This window comes from Callorhinus ursinus, unplaced genomic scaffold, assembly GCF_003265705.2.
Source record: "Callorhinus ursinus isolate GAN/ISIS: 27379988/994484 unplaced genomic scaffold, GSC_fseal_2.0 scaffold1, whole genome shotgun sequence".
NCBI classification, from domain to species: domain Eukaryota; kingdom Metazoa; phylum Chordata; class Mammalia; order Carnivora; family Otariidae; genus Callorhinus; species Callorhinus ursinus.
The window spans coordinates 50404963-50424950 of NW_027397063.1; the positions used below are offsets into that span (position 1 = coordinate 50404963).

A 19988-nucleotide genomic window follows, 5' to 3' on the forward strand; every position below is an offset into this window, starting at 1 on the left:
CCACAACAGAAAGAAAAGGCACCTAAAGTGTCATGGTTCAAACTAAAGTACCAAGCTGTGAAAGATAAAGATGCCCTTGATAATACCAAACAGTAATCAGAGTGGGAGCCAGGGATCGTATGTCCCAGGTACTTGAGACTTGTCTTACATCTTAAGAGAACCTTTGTACTGAAACTGACCAGCTTCTGGAGGTGAAAAACAAAACAGTTCAAGGAATAAGAGAGCAAGAATCACCCACTTTTTCAGCCAAAAATGCCACTCATATGATTATGATGTCATTGGTTGCTATGGGCAAATCTTTAAAAAGTACCAAAAAAAATTCAGACTTCAGTGACACAGGTTAGCTCCAGTTGCCTTAAAGCAGTGAGTTCTCAAAGTGAAGGACTGGGGGACTTTTTAAAAAACATTCTCCCCACCCTCTTAAGATTCCCTCTTCAAAAGAGGTACAGGTTATGACCTTGACGTGTGGATTCTTAAAAAATCCCCGAAGGATTCTGCTCTTCCTTCCAGGACCTGGGATATAACGTGCCCAGAAATCCATTCCACCCTATCACATTCAGAGCACTGTCTCAAGTGATCAGGGCCGTGTCATCACATCTATTCCTCCAGAGCAATTTGACAGGTTTATTATCCCATCTAGACTTACATCCCATTCTTGCTTCACTGATGTTTTCTTCTTCTTTACCTTCAGCACTTTCCTTCCTCCTCCCCGAGGACCATAACGGTTCACTCTGACAAGTGACATCTAGAAGCAATAATCATATCAAATTTTTAAAATACAAGAAAAAGTGGTAATTAAGTATCGCTGGATGGGGACAAAGACATCTAGGAAAATAAACTTTAAAGTGTCAGAAGAAAAATGTAAGCATAATGAAAGAAAGAACCAAAATACTTGGTTCTTTCACTTCACAATTAGAAAGCTGTACTGATAACTATAATAAAACAGGTTTCAAGTTGATAACTTACGTATATTTGCTTAATAAAGAACTCCAGGAATACAAATTATGACTTAAAGCACAGACCTACGACAACAGGCATAAGCTTTGTCACAGTTAACAGAGAAAATGTCAGTCACAGGCTAACAATCTCAAAGCAAAAGGAAAAAGGCAAAGAGCACTTAAAATCACTACCAGATACATATGTTTACCTAAGAAAAGGTGGCTAAATTTTAGAGAACAAATGAGTTATATCATTTCTAGTATATTTCCACACAATTCTAAGTGGGGGTAATTACTGATACTAAACTAGCATTTGGAAATTGCTAACATTTGCTTGGCACTCTTAAAATAGCAATGCTAAGGACACTGGACTAAATATTACACAAAATTAGAATAAGACTCATAGTCTCTGTACACTAGGATTTTACAATACATATGTGTGACTTTTAACAAGCAATACGTATACATGACTCCCTTTCCAAAACTTCATTACACACTTTCATTACAGAACTTTCGAGCTGACCCCCTTATTCCAAATTATCCTAAAATAAAGACGGTAGTATCTTCCTTAAGTACATTTAAAAAAAATGATTTAGTAATGAAAAACATCTAAATCCAAGTATTTTCAAGAGCTTCTCCTCAGTCCTCTTTGCTTTGTCTTATCAATCACATTGACTCCTCAAACATGTTATCTATTTTCAGGGTTTACAATCCGGCAAAAGAGATAAGTGACATTTGAGAATAACATTTAACTGTCTTACGGTGATGGTAATGAGGACAGTGGAGGTGGTGATAATGATGGCATTAGCTAACACAAGTCAGGTACTGTTCTAAGCAAGCTCTTCCCACACAGTATTTCCTTTAATCCTAACAGTAATTCCGTTAAGTATTTACTATTTATTTTACAGATGAGAAAGCTAAGGGACAAAGAACTAACCAACCATGAAGGTCACATAGTAAGTGGCAGAACCATAAACACCATTTTAAAAGATACGGAATAGAGGAGTGCCTGGAACAGAGGCTCGGTTGGGCAACCAAATCTTGGTTTCCTCTCAGGTCATGATCTCAGGTCAAGAGATGGAGCCTTGTGTCAAGCTCCACATGCTCAGCGGGGAGTCTGCTTAAAGATTCTCACCCTCCTACACTGTTGGTGGGAATGCAAGCTGGTGCAACCCCTCTGGAAAACAGTATGGAGGTTCCTCAAACAGTTGAAATTAGAGCTACCGTTCGATCCAGCAATTGCACTACTGGGTATTTACCACAAAGATACAAATGTAGGGACCCGAAGGGGTACATGTACCCCAATGTTTATAGCAGCAATGTCCACAATAGCCAAACTGTGGAAAGAGCCAAGATGCCCATCGACAGATGAATGGATAAAGAAGATGTGGTATATATACACAATGGAATATTATGCAGCCATCAAAAGGAATGAGATCTTGCCATTTGCAATGACGTGGATGGAACTGGAGGGTGTTATGCTGAGTGAAATAAGTCAATCGGAGAAAGACATGTATCATATGACCTCACTGATATGAGGAATTCTTAATCTCAGGAAACAAACTGAGTGTTACTGGAGTGGTTGGGGTGGGAGGGATGGGGTGGCTGTGTGATAGACATTGGGGAGGGTATGTGCTACGGTGAGCGCTGTGAATTGTGCAAGACTGTTGAATCACAGATCTGTACTTCTGAAACAAATAACGCAACATATTTTAAGAAAAAAGGAAAAGAAGAAGATAACAGGAGAGGAAGAAAAGGGGAGTATGTCAGAGGGGGAGACGAACCATGAGAGATGATGGACTCTGAAAAACAAACTGAGGGTTCTAGAGGGGAGGGGGGTAGGGGGATGGGTTAGCCTGGTGATGGGTATTGAGGAGGGCACGTTCTGCATGGAGCACTGGGTGTTATGAACAAACAATGAATCATGGAACACTGCATCAAAAACTAATGATGTAATATATGGTGATTAACATAACAATAAAAAAATTTTAAAAAAAAGATTCTCACCTTCTGCCCCTCCCCCCACTCATGTGCGTGCACGCTCTCACTCTGTCTCCCTCAAATAAATAGAAATATCTCTTTTTAAAATAAACAGGGCGCTGGGTGGCTCAGTCAGTCAAGCATCTGCCTTCAGGTCTCCGGTCATGATCCTGGGATCAAGCGCCCACCCCCCCTTCGGGCAACCTGCTCAGTGGGGAGTCTGCTTCTCCCTCTCCCTCTGCCCCTTTCCCCTGCATGTACTCTCTCTCTCAAATAAATATTTAAAAAATAAACAAACAAATAAATAAAAGATACAGAATAGAATAGAATATTCTGTATCTTTGTTTTGGAAAGGGAGTCATGTATATGTGCTGCTTGTTAAAAGTCACACATATGTATTGTAAAATCCTAGTGTACAGGGACTATGAGTCTTATTCTAATTTTGTGTAATATTTAGTCCAGTGTCCTTAGCATTGCTATTTTAAGAGTGCCAAACAAATGAATACGTCAAAAATCCAAAACAAACCCTTACATTTATGGTCAGTTTCTTTTCTTTTTTTTTTAATTTTTTATTTAAATTCAATTAGCCAACATATAGTACATCATTAGTTTCAGAGGTAGTGTTCAATAATTTATCAGTTGCATATAACACCCAGTGCTCATCACATGTGTGGTCAGTTTATTTTCAACAGAGGTGCCAAGAAACAATTCAATAGAGAAAGAACAGTCTTTTTAACAAATGGTGCTGGGACAACTGGAGATCCATATGAAAAAGAATGAATTAAGACCTCTACCTTACAACATATATAAAAATTAACTAAAAACAAGTCACCAACTTCAATGTAAGAGCTAAAAGCACAAAACTCCTGATAGAAAACATAAGCATAAGTCTTCATGAAGCAATGGTTTCTTAGATATAACACTAAAAGCACAAGAAACCAAAGAAAAAATAAAGTGGACTCCATCAAAATTTAAAACTTTCGTGCTTCAAAAAATACCATCAAGAAAATGAAATGACAGCTAACAGAATGGGAGAAAATATTTGCAAATCCCATCTGATAAGAAACCCGGATCCAGGATATATAAAAGAAACTTACAATTCACCAATAAAAACACAAATATTCCAATTTTTAAATGGGTAAGGGAGCTGAATAAACATTTCTCCAAAGAAGATACTACAATTGGCCAATAAGCACATGAAAAAATGATCAGCACCATTAGTCTTTAGGGAAATGCAAATCAAAACCACAATGACATACCACCTCATACCCATTAGAATGGTTATAATTAAAAAGGTGGAAATAACAAGCGTTGGTGAGAATGTAGAGAAACTGGAATACTCATTTATTGTTAGTGGGAATGTAAAATAGCATGGCCACATTGGAAAACAGTTTGACAGTTCCTGAAAAAGTTAAACTCAGTTACCACAATTCTAGTCCTAGGTATATGCCCAAGAATTGAAAACTTACGTCAATACAAAAACTTGCACATGAATGTTCACAGCAACATTATACTCTTTTTTTTTAAAGATTTTATTTATTTATTTGAGAGAGAGAGAATGAGAGATAGAAAGCACGAGAGGGAAGAGGGTCAGAGAGAGAAGCAGACTCCCCGCTGAGCTGGGAGCCCGATGTGGGACTCGATTCCGGGACTCCAGGATCATGACCCGAGCTGAAGGCAGTCGCTCAACCAACTGAGCCACCCAGGCGCCCCAAGATTATACTCTTAATAGACAAAAAGTAGAAAAATCCCAAATGTCTGCCAGCTGGTGAATGGATAAATAAAATATGGTATATCCATACAATGGAATATTACTTAGCAATACAAGGAATGAAGTAATGATATATGCTATAACATGGCATATGAACCTTGAGAATATTATGGTAAGAAAAAGAAGCCAGACACCAAAGGCCATATATTGTATGATTCTATTAATATAAAATGTCCAGGATAGGCAAATCCATAGAGACAAAAAATAGATAAGCTGTTGGCAGGGTTTGGAAAGAGGAGGGAATGGAGAGTAATTGCTAATGGGTATGGGGTTTCTTTCTGAGGTGATAAAAATGTTCTAAAATGAGCCAGTGGTAATCAATGCACAACTCTGTAAATTTATTTAAAAGCTCTGAACTTCTAAGGGGTAAATTTCATGGTAAGTTATATCTTAATAAAGCTGTTATTTTTTAAAAAGTCATGGAAAAATATAACAGTTGTTGAGAAAGAGTTTCTAATGTATTTTACTCTTTAAATAATGTATTTTACTTTTTAACTCTTTTACTCTTCAATTTACTCTGCAGAAATAAAGAAGAATCATGAAATGTCACTAAATCTGTTGGATGAATTATACATCCATTAAAACTGTATTAAGAAAAATGTTTAGAGGTGCCTGGGTGGCTCAGTCATTAAGCGTCTGCCTTCGGCTCAGGTCATGATCCCAGGGTCCTGGGATCAAGCCCCACATCGGGGTCCCTGCCCAGCGGGAAGCCTGCTTCTCCCTCTCCTACTCCCCCGCTTGTGTTCCCTCTCTCGCTCTGTCTCTCTCTGTTAAATAAAAAAAATCTTTAAAAAAAAAATGTTTAATGACACAAGAAAACACATAAAATTAAGTGTAAAAAGTAGAATACAGAACCCCTTGTATAGTATATTCTCAATGATGTTAATATGCATACATTATTAATAAGCACTTATTTATGCTAAGCATTTCACATTTAATCCCACAACCCTATGAGGAATATTCTGTCTTGAGAGACAATCCGGCACAGTGGTTAAGAGTACAGTCTGAAACCAGACTGTCTGGTTCATATCCCAACTTTGCCAGTAACTGTAAAATGGAACTAATTAAATACATAAGGTGTCAAGAACCCCTACCTAGCACACTAAGTTCTACTTAGGATTAATGATGATGGTGTCAGTGACAACTATTAGTCCTTTCCCAAATGAGAAAAATGGGGCTTTAAAAGATTAAGTGTATTATATCGCGCAAAGTCACACAAATAATAATGGGCAGCTGGGAGGCGATATTCAAAACCAGGTCTGACTCAGCAGCAGCTCTTTCTGCCCAGGGGTCCTGTCCCATGCTTTAATAAAACCACATTTTTGGGGAAAAAAAAAACAGGTCTCACTAAATGTAATGCACTTCCTAGAAAATGGCACTAATACTGAGTTATCTCTGGTTGGTTCTAGATTTTCCAGATTTTCTACCATGAACCCATATTACTCTTAAAATAATTCAAGTTATATTATTTAAAACACTATACTTATTCAGAGGCTGAAATTCTACCAGCCTCAACTCTGAAAACCAACCATGAGTCTGATGTATACAAAAGTTTATGAGCAGTCAAAAGGCCCATATACTTCTTTCATTGGTGAGGCCCTTGATATAACAGTATCAGAAATTTAGAAAAAGCAATATCTTTTTTTAAGATTTTCTTTATTTATTTGACAGAGAGAGACATAGTGAGAGAGGGAACACAAGCAAAGGGACTGATAGAGGGAGAAGCAGGCTTCCTGCGGAGCAGGGAGCCCGATGTGGGGCTCGATACCTGAGCCGAAGGCAGACACTTAACAACTGAGCCACCCAGGCGCCCTAAGAAAAGCAATATTTTTTAAATCATAGCTATTTGTACACTAACAGTGACTTGGATAAATATAATGTATCCAAACAGAAGTTTTCTTGAGCAAAGAGATATGGAAATTTAATATAAACAATTAAACAGGGGTGCCTGGGTGGCTCAGTTGTTAAGCGTCTGCCTTCAGCTCAGGTCATGATCCCAGGGTCCTGGGATCAAGCCCTGCATCGGTCTCCCTGCTCGGCGGGAAGCCTGCTTCTCCCTCTCCCACTCCCCCTGCTTGTGTTCCCTCTCTCGCTGTGTCTCTCTCTGTCAAATAAATAAAGAAAATCTTTAAAAAAAAAAAATTGAACAAATCCCTATTATTTGTGGGAACGTGAACAGGTTTGAATTTTAGCATAAGAAAATGTAACATCCAAAAAAACCCCATTATTCACTGACAAAAACAGTGAATTTGTTCCCCCAAAATTCATGTTGAATCCTAACCCCCAAAAGTGATGGTATTAGGAGGTGGGGCCTTTGGGAAGTGGGGCCTTTGGGAGGCAAAGCCCTCATGAATGGGACTAATGCTGTCATAAAAGAGGCTCCAAAGAGCTCCCTAACCCCGTTCACCATGTGAGAACACAGCAAGAAGATGGTGGCTAGGAACCAGGAAGAGGGCCCTTACCAAACATGACCATCCTGGAGACTTGATCCTGGACTTCACAGCCTCCAGACTGTGAGAAAAAAATTTCTCATTTATAAGCTACCTAGTGTCTGGTATTTTGTTATGGAAGTCTGATTGGACTACAACAGTCTACTACTGTTCCCTTTTTTTTTTTTTAACTTCAATTGAGCCTAGCAAAGCTGGCTGTGGTTACTCTAAGATGAAATGCAATGAATAATGCCATTGTATGATCCCTTACCCTTGAGTTTGGACAGGATCCACGATTTGTTCTGGGCTTTTTTCCCCTGTGATTTGTTTTATCCAATAAAACAAGGCAAATGTGAGAAGAGGTCATTCCTGTGATTACATTAGGCTATACTAGTCTCTGTCTTATGAGAGCAGAGCAAGAGAGTCTCCTGCTGGCCGTGAAGAAGCCAAATGCCACGGTGACTGGCTGTGCAAAGGGCCAGAGGGCCGGCAACTCAGAGAACTGTGGGCCGCCTGGAGGGGAAGTGGGCCGCAGGAGGAGAAAGTCAGTCAAGAGACCCCTCAGGCATACAGCCCCAGGGAAATGAATTCTGCCAACAACCTACGTGAGGTGAGGTGAGCGTCGAAGCGGACTTTTCCCAAGCTGGGTTCTAGATGAGAATGCAGACCACCAACACCTTAATCATAACTTTGTGAGACCCTAAGCACCCTACCCAGCTAAACCATGTCCAAATTCTTGCCTCACAGAAATCGTGAGATAATTAATGAGTATGGTTTTGAGTCACTAGGTTTGTGGTAATTTGTTATACAGTGTAGGAGACTAATATACTGGCCAACTCTAAATTCCAGCCTGTGTGTGCTAAGATCACAAAGGGAGAACTAAGCTGTAACGTGGGAACCACCCTTGCACTGAGAAGCATTCTCTTAAACATCATCAATACAAGTGGGCATATTTTTCTTAACCCAGGATCAGACTCTGTGGTCTAACAAAGAGATTTTGAGCTATTTACAGAAATCAGATATCATAAGGGAGCTTTAGTTTACATGCTGAAGTGTGAGACTGTAGAGATATTATGATGGTTCATAGTACTAAGGAATACAAAATCAGCAGAGCCCAGAAAATCTGGGCCTATTTGAAAAAAATCTAAGATATTAATACTTACCTAACTGATAAAATTATTTGAAAAAATCTAAAATATTAATACTTTCCTAACTGATAAAATTATTGGAAAGCCCTTTCCAAATCTAAAGACTCCCACTCCTGGAAGCTCTCCCCTCCCTTGGTTTCCAGGACACTCTTTCTCTCGGTTTCTCTCCTATTCGTCTCTTCTTTGCAGGCTCTGCTGGCCCCTCCTCAGATACCACATAATCAAAAAGCTGCACACAGTTCTATCCCAACCCTCTTATCTTTCCATTGGATACCCTCTCTCTTTATCCAATCATTGTTTTTGAGAATCTATCACATGCCAGACACTGACCAGGCACAGGAGACAAAACAGTAAACAGGTCTAATATGGTACAAGCTCTCAGGGAGCTTACTAGAAAGTAAGAAAGGAGTTCACATCTTCCCTCAGTGATCTCACTCATACCCTTGATCAAAGCTACAAATGCACTGGGCACATAAACACACTGTGAAAATGAGCCCCAAATTAAGGATCCACATTTTTCCTCAACACACCAAATGCTCATTTCCAACTGCCTTCTGTGTATATCTCTCAAATATCTCACATACAATGTAGTCAAAATACAGCTTATCATCCATGTCCCCTCCCCACCAACCTCTAGTTCTTGATATATAATTGGCATGCTCAGTAAATGTCTGAACTCAACTGAACTTACAGAATTACCATCCTTCTGGTTGTTCCAGTTTAAAACCTTAGCATCACCTTCTATTCCTTCTTGTCTCTTAGCCAATCAGATACCGGAATCTATTCATTCTTTCCCTGAAATATCTCTCTCATCTGTCCCCTCTTCATCTCTACTACGAATGTTTTTGTCCAAGCACTTTCTTCTAATTGAACTTCTTCACTCATTTGCCACTTCATTACCCATATTTCAACAAATATTTTGAAAGCACCTGCCAAGAGCCAGGCACAAAATACAACAAGAAAGTAAAATAGTCTGCACCCTCAGAGCTTAGGGTTTATCAGAAGACCACAATTAAAATGAGTAATTACAATAAAAAGGGAGGAAATTCAGTGTCATGTTAATACCTTACTCTACCCACAGTAAGAAAAGACCACTATATCCCTCTAATTGTTCCCAAGATGTTTACCTGAGAGCTAAAGTATGAATAAAGCTAGAAGTGGGGGAAAGAATGTTCCAGGTGGGAGAAAAGGCATTTACAAAAGGTTTGAGAAGTTCAGTTTGACTAACAGATTTGAAAAGGTGAGAGGCTAGAAAGAGGTTACAAAGAAAGGCAGAGGACAGATCATGGCCTTCTAAGCTACAGCAATTTAAACACTATCCTAAAGAACCCATAGGAAGCCACTGGAGGATTTTAGGTAAGGGGAGTTACGATAAGATTTAGCAAATCCACTCTGGCTAGTGGAAAACTGACCAAAGGGAAACAGGACCCCGTTCCAAATACTGTCCCTGCAATCAATACTTTACCCCGATATAAGGATAGAGTATAGCCCTCGGCCCTTTACTTTCTTCCCCACAAGATTTTAACGGCTCCGCCCTGCAGAGAGGAATCCAATATGCACTCGGACCCTCTGCCCTCCTTGTGGTCTAGCTGACCTTCCTTAACAGTCTGTGCTCCTCTCACTCGCCTTCACAAGTCGTTCCACCCATCCTTTCTGCTCCGCGTGGAACACCCTTCAGATTTTCACTCCCTTCTCCCTGCGGTAACTCCAGTCACTAATCAAAACTCATTCCAGGGGCGCCTGGGTGGCTCAGTCGTTAACCGTCTGCCTTCGGCTCAGGTCATGATCCCAGGGTCCTAGGATCGATCCCCGCATCGGGCTCCCTGCTCGGCGGGAAGCCTGCTTCTCCCTCTCCCACTCCCCCTGCTTGTGTTCCCTTTCTGTCTCTCTCTCTCTGTCAAATAAATAAAATCTTAAAAAAAAAACAAAAACCAACTCATTCCGGCGGCCCCTCCTGATAAACTCTTTCCTGACCATCCAGTCGACTGACATGACCCTCCCTGTCCCCAAGTACCCTGGGTAGCCTGTCTCCTGCTAGACTGCAAATTCCTTTATAGCTACAATACGGTACTCCCCAACTTCCAGCTCTGTGCACAAGTGCTCGACAGCGCTGCGCACACTCAGGGTGAGCCTAAGGGGAGCGCGCTAGACACCAACACACCCAGACACTCATCCTGACACAGACAAACGCAAAACACAGAGTCGCGGCGCGCTTTCCGATGTAAGGATCCTCCACCCAGGCGCCTAGAGCCCCAGGGAACAGAAGGGAGACGCCACCACCGTTTTCCCAGCCCTGCAGCCCGGTCCCTAAGGCTCGCTGGGGCTACAGGCTGCAGGCCTCCGCCACGTCGTCGCAACCTGCCTTGCCGTTTCCCGACAGCCTCCTCCACTGCCACTAAAACTTCAGGCTCCAGAACCTCCCGGCCCGCCACAGGTTAACGCAGCCCGCAACTTCCGGGATGTTGCCTAGGCTACCCGAGCCCCACCCCCACTCCCTGGCGTATATCCGGTGAGGCCAGTGCGCAGGCGCCTCCCAAAGTCTGGCCGTAATTACGAGACGAGTTGGCTTCCGTGAGTCCTTCTTTCTTCCCCGTGGTCTCTGCAAGATTCAGGGCAAAGCTGTGAAGGGGTCGGCATGTAGCACTAGCCAGTTTCTCGTGAATTTTCTAAAAGAAAGATGTCGCTCTCCACACCAAGCTTCACATATAACATTTACTTTAACCTTTATTTTTTTTTTTTACCAAAAATGTTTATACTGCCTACAAATGTGCCGCAGACCATGGTAGGTCCTGCGGGGCCTAAAAACAGTCAAGATCCCTGTCCTCAGTACGCTAACTGCATAGTAGTAAACAGCTATCGACGACACATGTAAAATCAGAACTGTGACAAGTACTAGAAGATACTTACTAAATATTAAATTTATAGGAGTATTTGTAGGAATTATTAAGGAAAACTGAAAAGTAGATGAGTCAGCTACCAGCGAAGAATAAAACATCCCTGAAGAATAAAACATCCCTGCAGAGGGAGGCACATATGCGAAGCTGTGTGGCAAGTGCAAAGAACTGGAAGAAGTTCAGTATATCTGAAGTCGAGAGAGCATGGGAGCTTGGTGTAAGGGAAGCTGATTTAATAGGCTAGAGCCAGGACAGGAAGAGCTATGTGGGCCATGTTAAGGACTTTACAAGCATTTTATTTGAAAAAGGAGTTAATTTGCTCCAATATGACAGCTTCCTTTAGTTCCTGGTTTTTCTAGTGTTAAGACATCCATACAGGGATCAGCAAATACATAGTCAGCACCTTCTAGATGCTAAGAACTGCCTTCTGATAGTTTCCACTCTCATTGGGAAATAGATATTACATCTGTTGATGTAGATATATTCGCTGATCAATCAATATAATAATTAGCTGCATACATCCTCAACTCCCTTCCCCTCTCTGAATTACTGTAATACTGGGCAAAGCCACAATTCTGGCCTTAGCAAAACTACATATTAAGTGCCTGCACCTTTGCAACTGAAACTGGAAGGAGATAAACACCCAACCATGTTGACTTTAAATTCATGATCACTAATTTTAAGTGTGCCCTTTAAGATGCCCAAAAACTATATTAAAGTTCCCCCTCCATTGATTTCTCCTACCCTCCTACATGACAACTTTATACCTTCTATCGCATCCAACATATCATCCTCTATCCTCAGTCTCAGCCAGTGATCTTGCTTCCTAATTCATTGAACACTGAAGCAATCTGAAGAGAATTTCCATAAGCTCCCATTGCTAATTCAATCCTTCTATCGCATCTTTACTCACAAACCTGCCTTCCAAAAGCTTAACAAAACCTAAACACAAGATGAAGAGCATTACATCAGTGTACATAATAAATTACACATTAATAAACAGTGATAATAAAAAAATCTTAAAGGACTCAGAGAGAAACATTACAGAGAAACAAAAATAAAGATAACATATTTCTCATTAGAAACATTGCAAGTGAGAAGACAGAACAGTTAAATATATTGAAAGAAAAAAAACTGTCAACCTAGAATTCTATATCTGACAAAAATATCTTTTTTAAAATGAGGATAAAATAAAGATGCTTCCACACATAACTGATAGACTTTATCACCAGCAGATTCTCACTATGAGAAATGTTAAAGTAAATACTTCAAACAGAAGGACAACATACCAGATAGAAATCTGAATCTACACAATGAAGAACACCGGAAATAGCTGTAGGAGTAAGTATATACAATTATTTTTCTTATTATTTTAATCTCTTTAAAAGTAACTAACTACTTAAATAAATATAATAAAAATGTATTGTGAGGTTTAAAATATATGTAAAAGTAAAATGCATGGCAACAATTGCAAAAATGCCAGAGGAGAAAAATGGAAGTCTGTTACTATAAGATTCTTATATTATTCCTGATGTGTATAATATTACTTGCAGGTACACTGTAATAAGTTAAATATGTATATCATAAAACCTAAAGCCATCATGAAAATACTAAATACTAAAAATACTAAAAATTACTTGACTAATCTAAAAGTAAGCAGAAAAAGTACAAAAAAAAGGAAACAAAGAACAGGTGGGAGAAATAGAAAACAAATAGCAAGATGATAGAGTCATATCAATTATTACATTAAATGTGAATGGTCTAAATACCCCTATTAAATGGCAGAGATTGTCAGATTATTTTTTTAATTGCTGTCTATTAGAAGAAACATACATGAATATAAAAACTGAAGTTTAAAGTACAAAGATAGAAAGATATATCATGCCAACACTGGTCAAATGAAGTTGGAATGGCTTCATCAGTATTCGATGAACTAGTTTTCAGAGCACAGAATATTACCAGGGATTAAAAAAAAAAAATCATTTCATGATGGCAAAGAGGACATTAAGTCAAAAATATATAAAAATCCTAAACATTTATTCACTTAATAAGAGAGCTTCAAAATAAATGAAGCAAAAACTGATGGAACTGCAATATAAAATTAAAAGTCCACAATTACAATCAGAAATTTCAGTGCCCTTCACTGAATGATTTGTAATACAAATAGGCAGAAAATCAGCAAGGTTATAAAAGACTTTACAACACTATCAACCATTATGACCTGATTGACATTCATAGAACACTAGTCCAACAACCAGCAGAATCCACATTCTTTTCATGTACATACAGAAATTTTAGCAAGATGGACAATAACCTGGACCATAAAACAAATTTCAATAAATGTAGAAAGAATCAAGTCATGCTAGAAATGTTCTCTGATTACAATGTTATTAAATTAGAAATCAGTAACATAATGATTCTTGTCAAATCCCTCAAAATTTGGGGAAAAAATAATAATACACATCTTAAAAAGCCATTAGTCAAATAAGAAATCAAACCAGAATGTATTTTGAACTAAATGAAAATGAAAATACAGCATATCAAAATTTGTGAAATGTAACAGAAATAGTACTTCAAGAGAAACGCATGGCACTAAACACCTATATAGAAGAAAAAATCTCAAATCAATGACTTCAGAAATTAGATAAATAAATTTAAAAAAGTTAAATCCAAAGTAATAAGAAATAACATAATAAAGATCAAAACTGAATCAATAAAATAGGCAAAATAATAAAGAAAACTAATGACAGTGATGGTTGAATCTTTGAGAAGATTGATTAAATTGCTAAACCTCTAAACAAATTGATCAGGAAAACTACCTATAAATTACCAATATCAGAAATAAGAGAGGTGAAATATTCTACAGACACTAACAGGATGTATTTTGAGCAACTATATGGTAATAAATTTAATAACACAGATAAATGGCCAACTTTCCTGAAAGACATAAATTAGCAAAGCTTTCTCAAGAAAAAAAATGGATAAGATGAATTGCTCTGTATCTATTATAGGGAGGAAACAGGAGAGAGATATAAAGGAGGAAAGAAACTTTAGAGGGTAATGGATATATAGATAATGGCTTCACAGTTATGTATGTATATAACACAGGTGATATGTGCACTTTAAATATGTGAAGTTCATTGTCAGTTATACTCAAGAAAGCTGTTTATATAGATTTCTCTGGGTGGTCCAAATATAAGCCAGATGTGCTCCCCAAACCATATGATGTCCTGCTTCTACTTAGCCTAATTCCAGCTTCCCTATTCCAACTTCTAATCAGTGTTTCTGAAGTCTTCCCTTTATTTCACTATAAATCTTTTTCACTTCCCTCCTGTCTTTGAGTCTCTGCCAAATGTAAGTGATGGTGCCTGAAATCTTTCCTATATTAAGTTCTGAATAAACAATCTGTTTATTCTCATGTCAGTAGACTTTGTATCCACAACTGCTTATATTTTTTAATGACATTGATTTTTTTTAATATTAACAAGATTTATAAGAATACCTGATAAGATCCCTTTCAGTGAGGTTCAAGAGTATTTTTTATCCAATGTCTCTTCCAATAGATGAAATTGCCTGGTTTATGACCATAAAGAGCTTATTTAAGATTTATTTATTTGAGAGAGAGCAAGAGAGAGAGAGCACATGCAAGTTGGGGGAGGGGCAGGGGGAGCGAATCTTCAAGCAGACTCCCCACTAAGCAGGGAGCCCAACACAGGGCTCAGTCCCACACTGCATGAGATCATGACCTGAGCTGAAACCAAGAGTTGGATGCTCAACCAACTGAGCCACCCAGGTGCCCCATAAAGAGCCTATTTAAGAAGTGTTGTGAGAAGCTGGCCTTAACTTGTTCATGGTTATAGTACATGATTCCCTTGCAATATTTTGCCACATCTCCATGGTACAGAGAAGAGTCTAATATCAGGCATAAAATTTCTAAATGTATGGGCCTTCCTGTTAACACTTCATAAGGACATAACCAATGTGTCTCTGAGGGAATGGATCATATGGCCTTATGGACTAGCAGGAGTACCTTTAGCCAAGGGAGCTCAAGGATTTCTGAAAGTCTGGCTAATTTTAATTTAAGGATGCCATTGGTTCTTTTGATTTTTCCAGAAGTTTGTGGGTGGTAATGACAGTACAGTTTTTGAGAAGGTGTAATGCCTTACAAAGTTCTTTTAAAAGGATTCATATAAATTGTGTCTTGGTCATTTGATATAAAAATGGATATACCCCAGGTTGGAAACATAAAATCAAGCAGGTTTTCAGAGACCAAAAAAAAATTACAAGCAAAGGTTTTCAGCAAGGAAATGCTTTAACCCATCCTAAAAATAAATAAATCCTGTGGAGAGTGGGAACTGGAAAAAATTCATCTGAAGGTGTTTAAAGGGTCCTTGAGGCTTTGGCTCCTACCATGCCTCATCTTTACAGTTTTCCCAGGTTGTGCTGTTCACAAGTAACACATGACCCACAAATAACCTCCACTGTCTTTTTAAAGTTTCCCAACCAAGGTTGACTTAAAATTGTAAGCAATTTTTTTTTAAGATTTTACTTATTTATTTGACAGCGAGAGAGAGAGAGCCAGAGAGCACAAGTGGGGGGAAACAGCAGAGGGAAAGGGAGAAGCAGGCTCCCCACTGAGGAGGGAGCCTGAGCAGGGAGCCTGACGTGGGGCTTGATCCTAGGACCCTGGGATCATGATCTGAGCCAAAGGCAGATGCTTAACCAACTGAGCCACCCAGGCTCAGTGATGAGTCATTTCATGGAGCAATTCAGCTAATATCCATTTGAAATCATCTGGTGCCGCCAAATGGCCATCTTGAGTGTGCCGAGGATGATCTCAGTGAAGGATATTCTGTGTCCATTTCCAAATCAGGGGCTTAATGTGGGTATTTAATGATGGCCTCTTTGACTCAATTCAGAGATTTATCCTTTGGGGTTTTCGTTCGTATCATAAGCTTGGTTAAGGCAGCTTGTTTGCCAAAATGATCTGCTAGAGGATTTCCCTTAACTCTGTTAGCAGGGGCCTTAATCTTTACAATAGCCATCTCCCTGGGGAGTAGAAGTATATCTAAAAATTCCTTAACTTGTTGTCCACTTCCAATGAGTGTTCCAGCAGAGGTGAGGAAATCTTTTTGTTTCTAAAGCATCATGCACTACTCCAGAAGTATGCCTGCTATCTGCATACGTGTTTATTTACTCTCAGGTCTTTGGCTGGTTGACAAGCTCTCCTAAGTGTTATAAATTCTGCCATATGGACTAACTTTACCTCAGGTAGGGGACTATCCTATAAAGGAGAGTTTAGATTAGTGATAGCATTAGAGATAGCCTAATAACTCCAGTTTCAATTTTGAAGTATGGCCCATGAACAAATAGTAGGACAATATTCTCAATGCAAGTCTCCAATAAAGCTAAGCAAAGTGCCATAAGTCCCCTAACTGAAGTTAAGACAATTATGGGGTTCCTCTTCTTCAGAGCAGAAGAGTGGTAGGATTCGGGATGCTGCAGTGTGGATAGGAATGTAAAAGGGAGAGGGCAACAGAAATCCCTAAGAGGTCAATCAACGGACTGCAAGGTGTTGCATGTTCTCAGGGACTAGTCACGTCTGTACTGCATGAGGAACCGTAAGACCAAACAGGGAACCTAGAATTAACTCCGCAGAAGCATGGACAAGTTTTGCAGTGCAGTATTGCCCTAACACAAAGGGTATCAGCCTTTGCAACTGGAGTGGGGGTGAGGCTACAGTAAGTGATGGGTTTTGATGGTGTCCATGAAGTTGAATTAAAGTCCCAAGGCTTTAAACCCCAGAACACTCATGCACAAATAGACAAAAGGTTTCTGTTGTTGGTAGGGAGGTCCAGGGAAGCAGGCTGCCAAGGAGCCTTCTTCAGATTAAAAGAAGGCTTGTGTAACACTTGGGCTCCCAGAAGAAAGTGGATCTTACTAAAGACATAGCCATCTCATAAAAAGGTGTCACAGTCTCAGAAAAAGAAATTACACCCATTGTCTGAAATATCAAGTTAGGCCTAGATGTCATCTCAGTTGTAATTTTGTGAGGGTTCTAGGGTAGTTTGGGATAGTCTTTATCCTGTTATGAGAGAATGTTTTTCCCTCCTTCAAATAGCTCATGTCCTAAATAATGTACTATGTTTTGACAAAATTGTAATTATCTTTTTTGAGACGTTATGCCTTTTTTTCTGTTAAGCCAAGAGCTACAGGCTTCTCTGAACAAAGTACGAAATCACCTGTATATTATATCAGAAATGAAACACAAGGAAAATTTGGATCTTTTAATTATTGATTAAGGGCCTAAGAAAAATAGGAGGGGGTTTCAAGGCACCCTTAGGGCCTAGCTATCCATGTATATCATTGTCCCCTCAGAGGAAGGCAAAAAGACATTGACTCTAAGGTGTAGGAATACACCCAGAAAAGGCACAGCAATGATTCACTACAGAGAAGGAGGTGGTTTGTGGGGGAGTTGATGATAGGATGGAATTTGGGTTAGGTATTAATGGAGAAGGAGAGATAACAATGGTATTGGTGTCCTGAGATCTTAAACAAATCAATATACTTGTCCATTTGGTTTCTTTACTGGCAAGACAGGAATGTTACAAGGGTTAGTGCAGGTTATGAAAAGGACCTTGATATGAGGCTCTCAACTATAAATTTGAGGCTTTTCTTGCTCTAGCTTCTAACTTTGGGGAAGTTTGGGAATTTGATAAGATCTATCTGAACTTTCATAGACTCTGTTCCAATTATTTTTATGTCAATGGGAATTTTAGCCCATGAAGAGTCAAGTACAATGCCAAGATCTGTAACAGGAGCATACATCAAGGATAGTGGAGAAGGAAAGTTTTATATAGAGCAGACACAAGTTGATTAGGAATTGATACATCCACTGAAACCTCAAAAAATAGTCCCTCTGGTGTGCAATTAATATTACAGTTTTATTTGCAAAGTAGATCTCTCCCTAATAAATTTGTAGATGTGGTATCACAGAGCAGGAAGAAATGTTTTTCAATCCAGGATGCAAAAGTTGTAGTCAGGGCTGGGATATAGGGACAAATCTGTGAGTTGTTTGAAATACTTATACTTTTGTTCTATGTTCACTCCAAGGAAGAGGTTGAGCAAAGATGGCAGGATTTGATGTAGAACAATTAGTGTTGTTGGAAGATATTTTCTATTTATCCCCAAATCTCCTATAGTTTCATTTTTCTATTTGTTTGCATGATTAAATTATGATCCAATCAACTTTTATTAGCAGTGTTTCAGATATGGCTTTTAGGAGACTTTGAATTATTTTTCTGACCCTAAGGTTTTTTGTGGAGGATCCTGGAGGTCCCTCTCCGGGTTGGTCCAATCAGCTTTTGTCATCCAGGATTTAGCATCTGTGGTTCTGATCAACATGCATACAAGTTGATATAGGTCAGGCAACTCTGGATCATGTGCATCCAAAGAATTACAAATTCTTCTATGAATCTTTGCTCAGTCTTGTTTAGGTTTAGGGAAATCTTTCATTATAGCTCTTAATTCATCTTGGATCCAAAGTTTAAATTCTACAGTCACCTGCATATCTGGCTTATGGGAGGGATAGACTATTGGAGGCAACTAGCATTTGGAGGTTTTAGAAAGTTGCTGAGAAAAGACCGAGCAGCTGGACAAGGGGAAGAGGAAGGAGGAGGTGCAGAAGGAGGGACTTTAGAGGGATAAGGGGGAAGTGAGAGAGCTGGCCACAGGAAGGCAACTGGAGGACTTGGAGGGGGAGGACTTACTATGGAAATGAATCTAGAGTATTGGCTAAGCTTGCCAAATTTCTCATTAGCTTTGACCAAAGAATATTTTAGTAAAGCAATTTTTGAACACAATTCATTTAATCCAAGATTCCATTGGATCTGAGAAATCTTTATTCTTTTTCTTTTCTAAAGCACCTTTCAAATAAACAATTTTGGTCAAGGCCAGTGTTCCACAGAGTGGCCATTGAAGGCTCAGGTCATCCTTGGTGAAGTGTCACCATTTGAAACATAGGTGCAGGAATTAGAATTGTAATGAGTGGACATATAAGAAGTTGGAGCTTCTCCAAAAGGAAGAGAAGAATTAGACTTAGCCAAGCCTGTAAGAGTTAGCAGCTGAAAGTGATGCTTGTGCACCGTGAGTCTTGAGACCCCAACTTGAAGGTAGCTGCCTCCAAATGTAGATCCAACAACCTACACCTGCAGGCAGGTGGAAAACCAGAGAGAATGTTCTCTGTGGATCAAAGCCAAACTCTAAGGGCAAAACAATTGAAACAAAGGATAGCCTAGTTTTATAGGTGATCCAAAGCAAAGTTTGTCCAAAAGAATGCTGGACCAGTGTTCTACTCTATAACAAACAATACTTTTGGACAATATAACACAAAACGGAAGCAGGAAAGAGAGCAAAAAGGGGTGAAAAGTAATGGCCGGACTCCACCAAAGATGCCAAATAAATGGGAACCAACAGCAAAACCCAGTTATCAAACTGAGATGAGATAGCCAAAGAACTCAAAAGCAAAGAAAGCAGAGCTCAGACACGGTGCTCACTCACCATGTCAACACATACCCAACACTGCAAGCTGCAAGGCATGAGGGGCCTTGGTGTGTAGCACACCTGGTTAAAGGTTGGAGTCCATGGCGACAGGTAATACAGACAGTATCTCATTGGAGCCTTCAGGAAAACTATGGAAATAAGAAAGACCACTCAAATGAAAACAGGTTATTTATTCAGAGCTTGCTTGCTATAGCAAGCCACCATCACCTGCATTTGGCCAAGACTCAAAGGCAGGCAGGGGACAGGGAAAGCTTTATAATGAAAAA

At 39.4% G+C, this 19988-nt stretch overlaps 1 protein-coding gene across 5 annotated transcripts in view; it reads right to left on the reverse strand.

Moving 5' to 3' along the window:
• Positions 1 to 19988, reverse strand: part of SPICE1 (spindle and centriole associated protein 1) — a 94353-nt gene that overhangs the window by 44998 nt on the left and 29367 nt on the right. For 3 of the 5 annotated variants that reach the window (XM_025874401.2, XM_025874425.2, XM_025874431.2), the window contains one exon: positions 647 to 745. In XM_025874401.2, coding sequence (XP_025730186.2) covers positions 647 to 745 — 99 coding nt within the window. Of the gene's footprint in view, positions 1 to 646; positions 746 to 7389; positions 7452 to 10628; positions 10735 to 19988 lie in introns of those variants that run through there. The other 2 variants (XM_073893513.1, XM_025874407.2) reach the window with 2 other exon arrangements.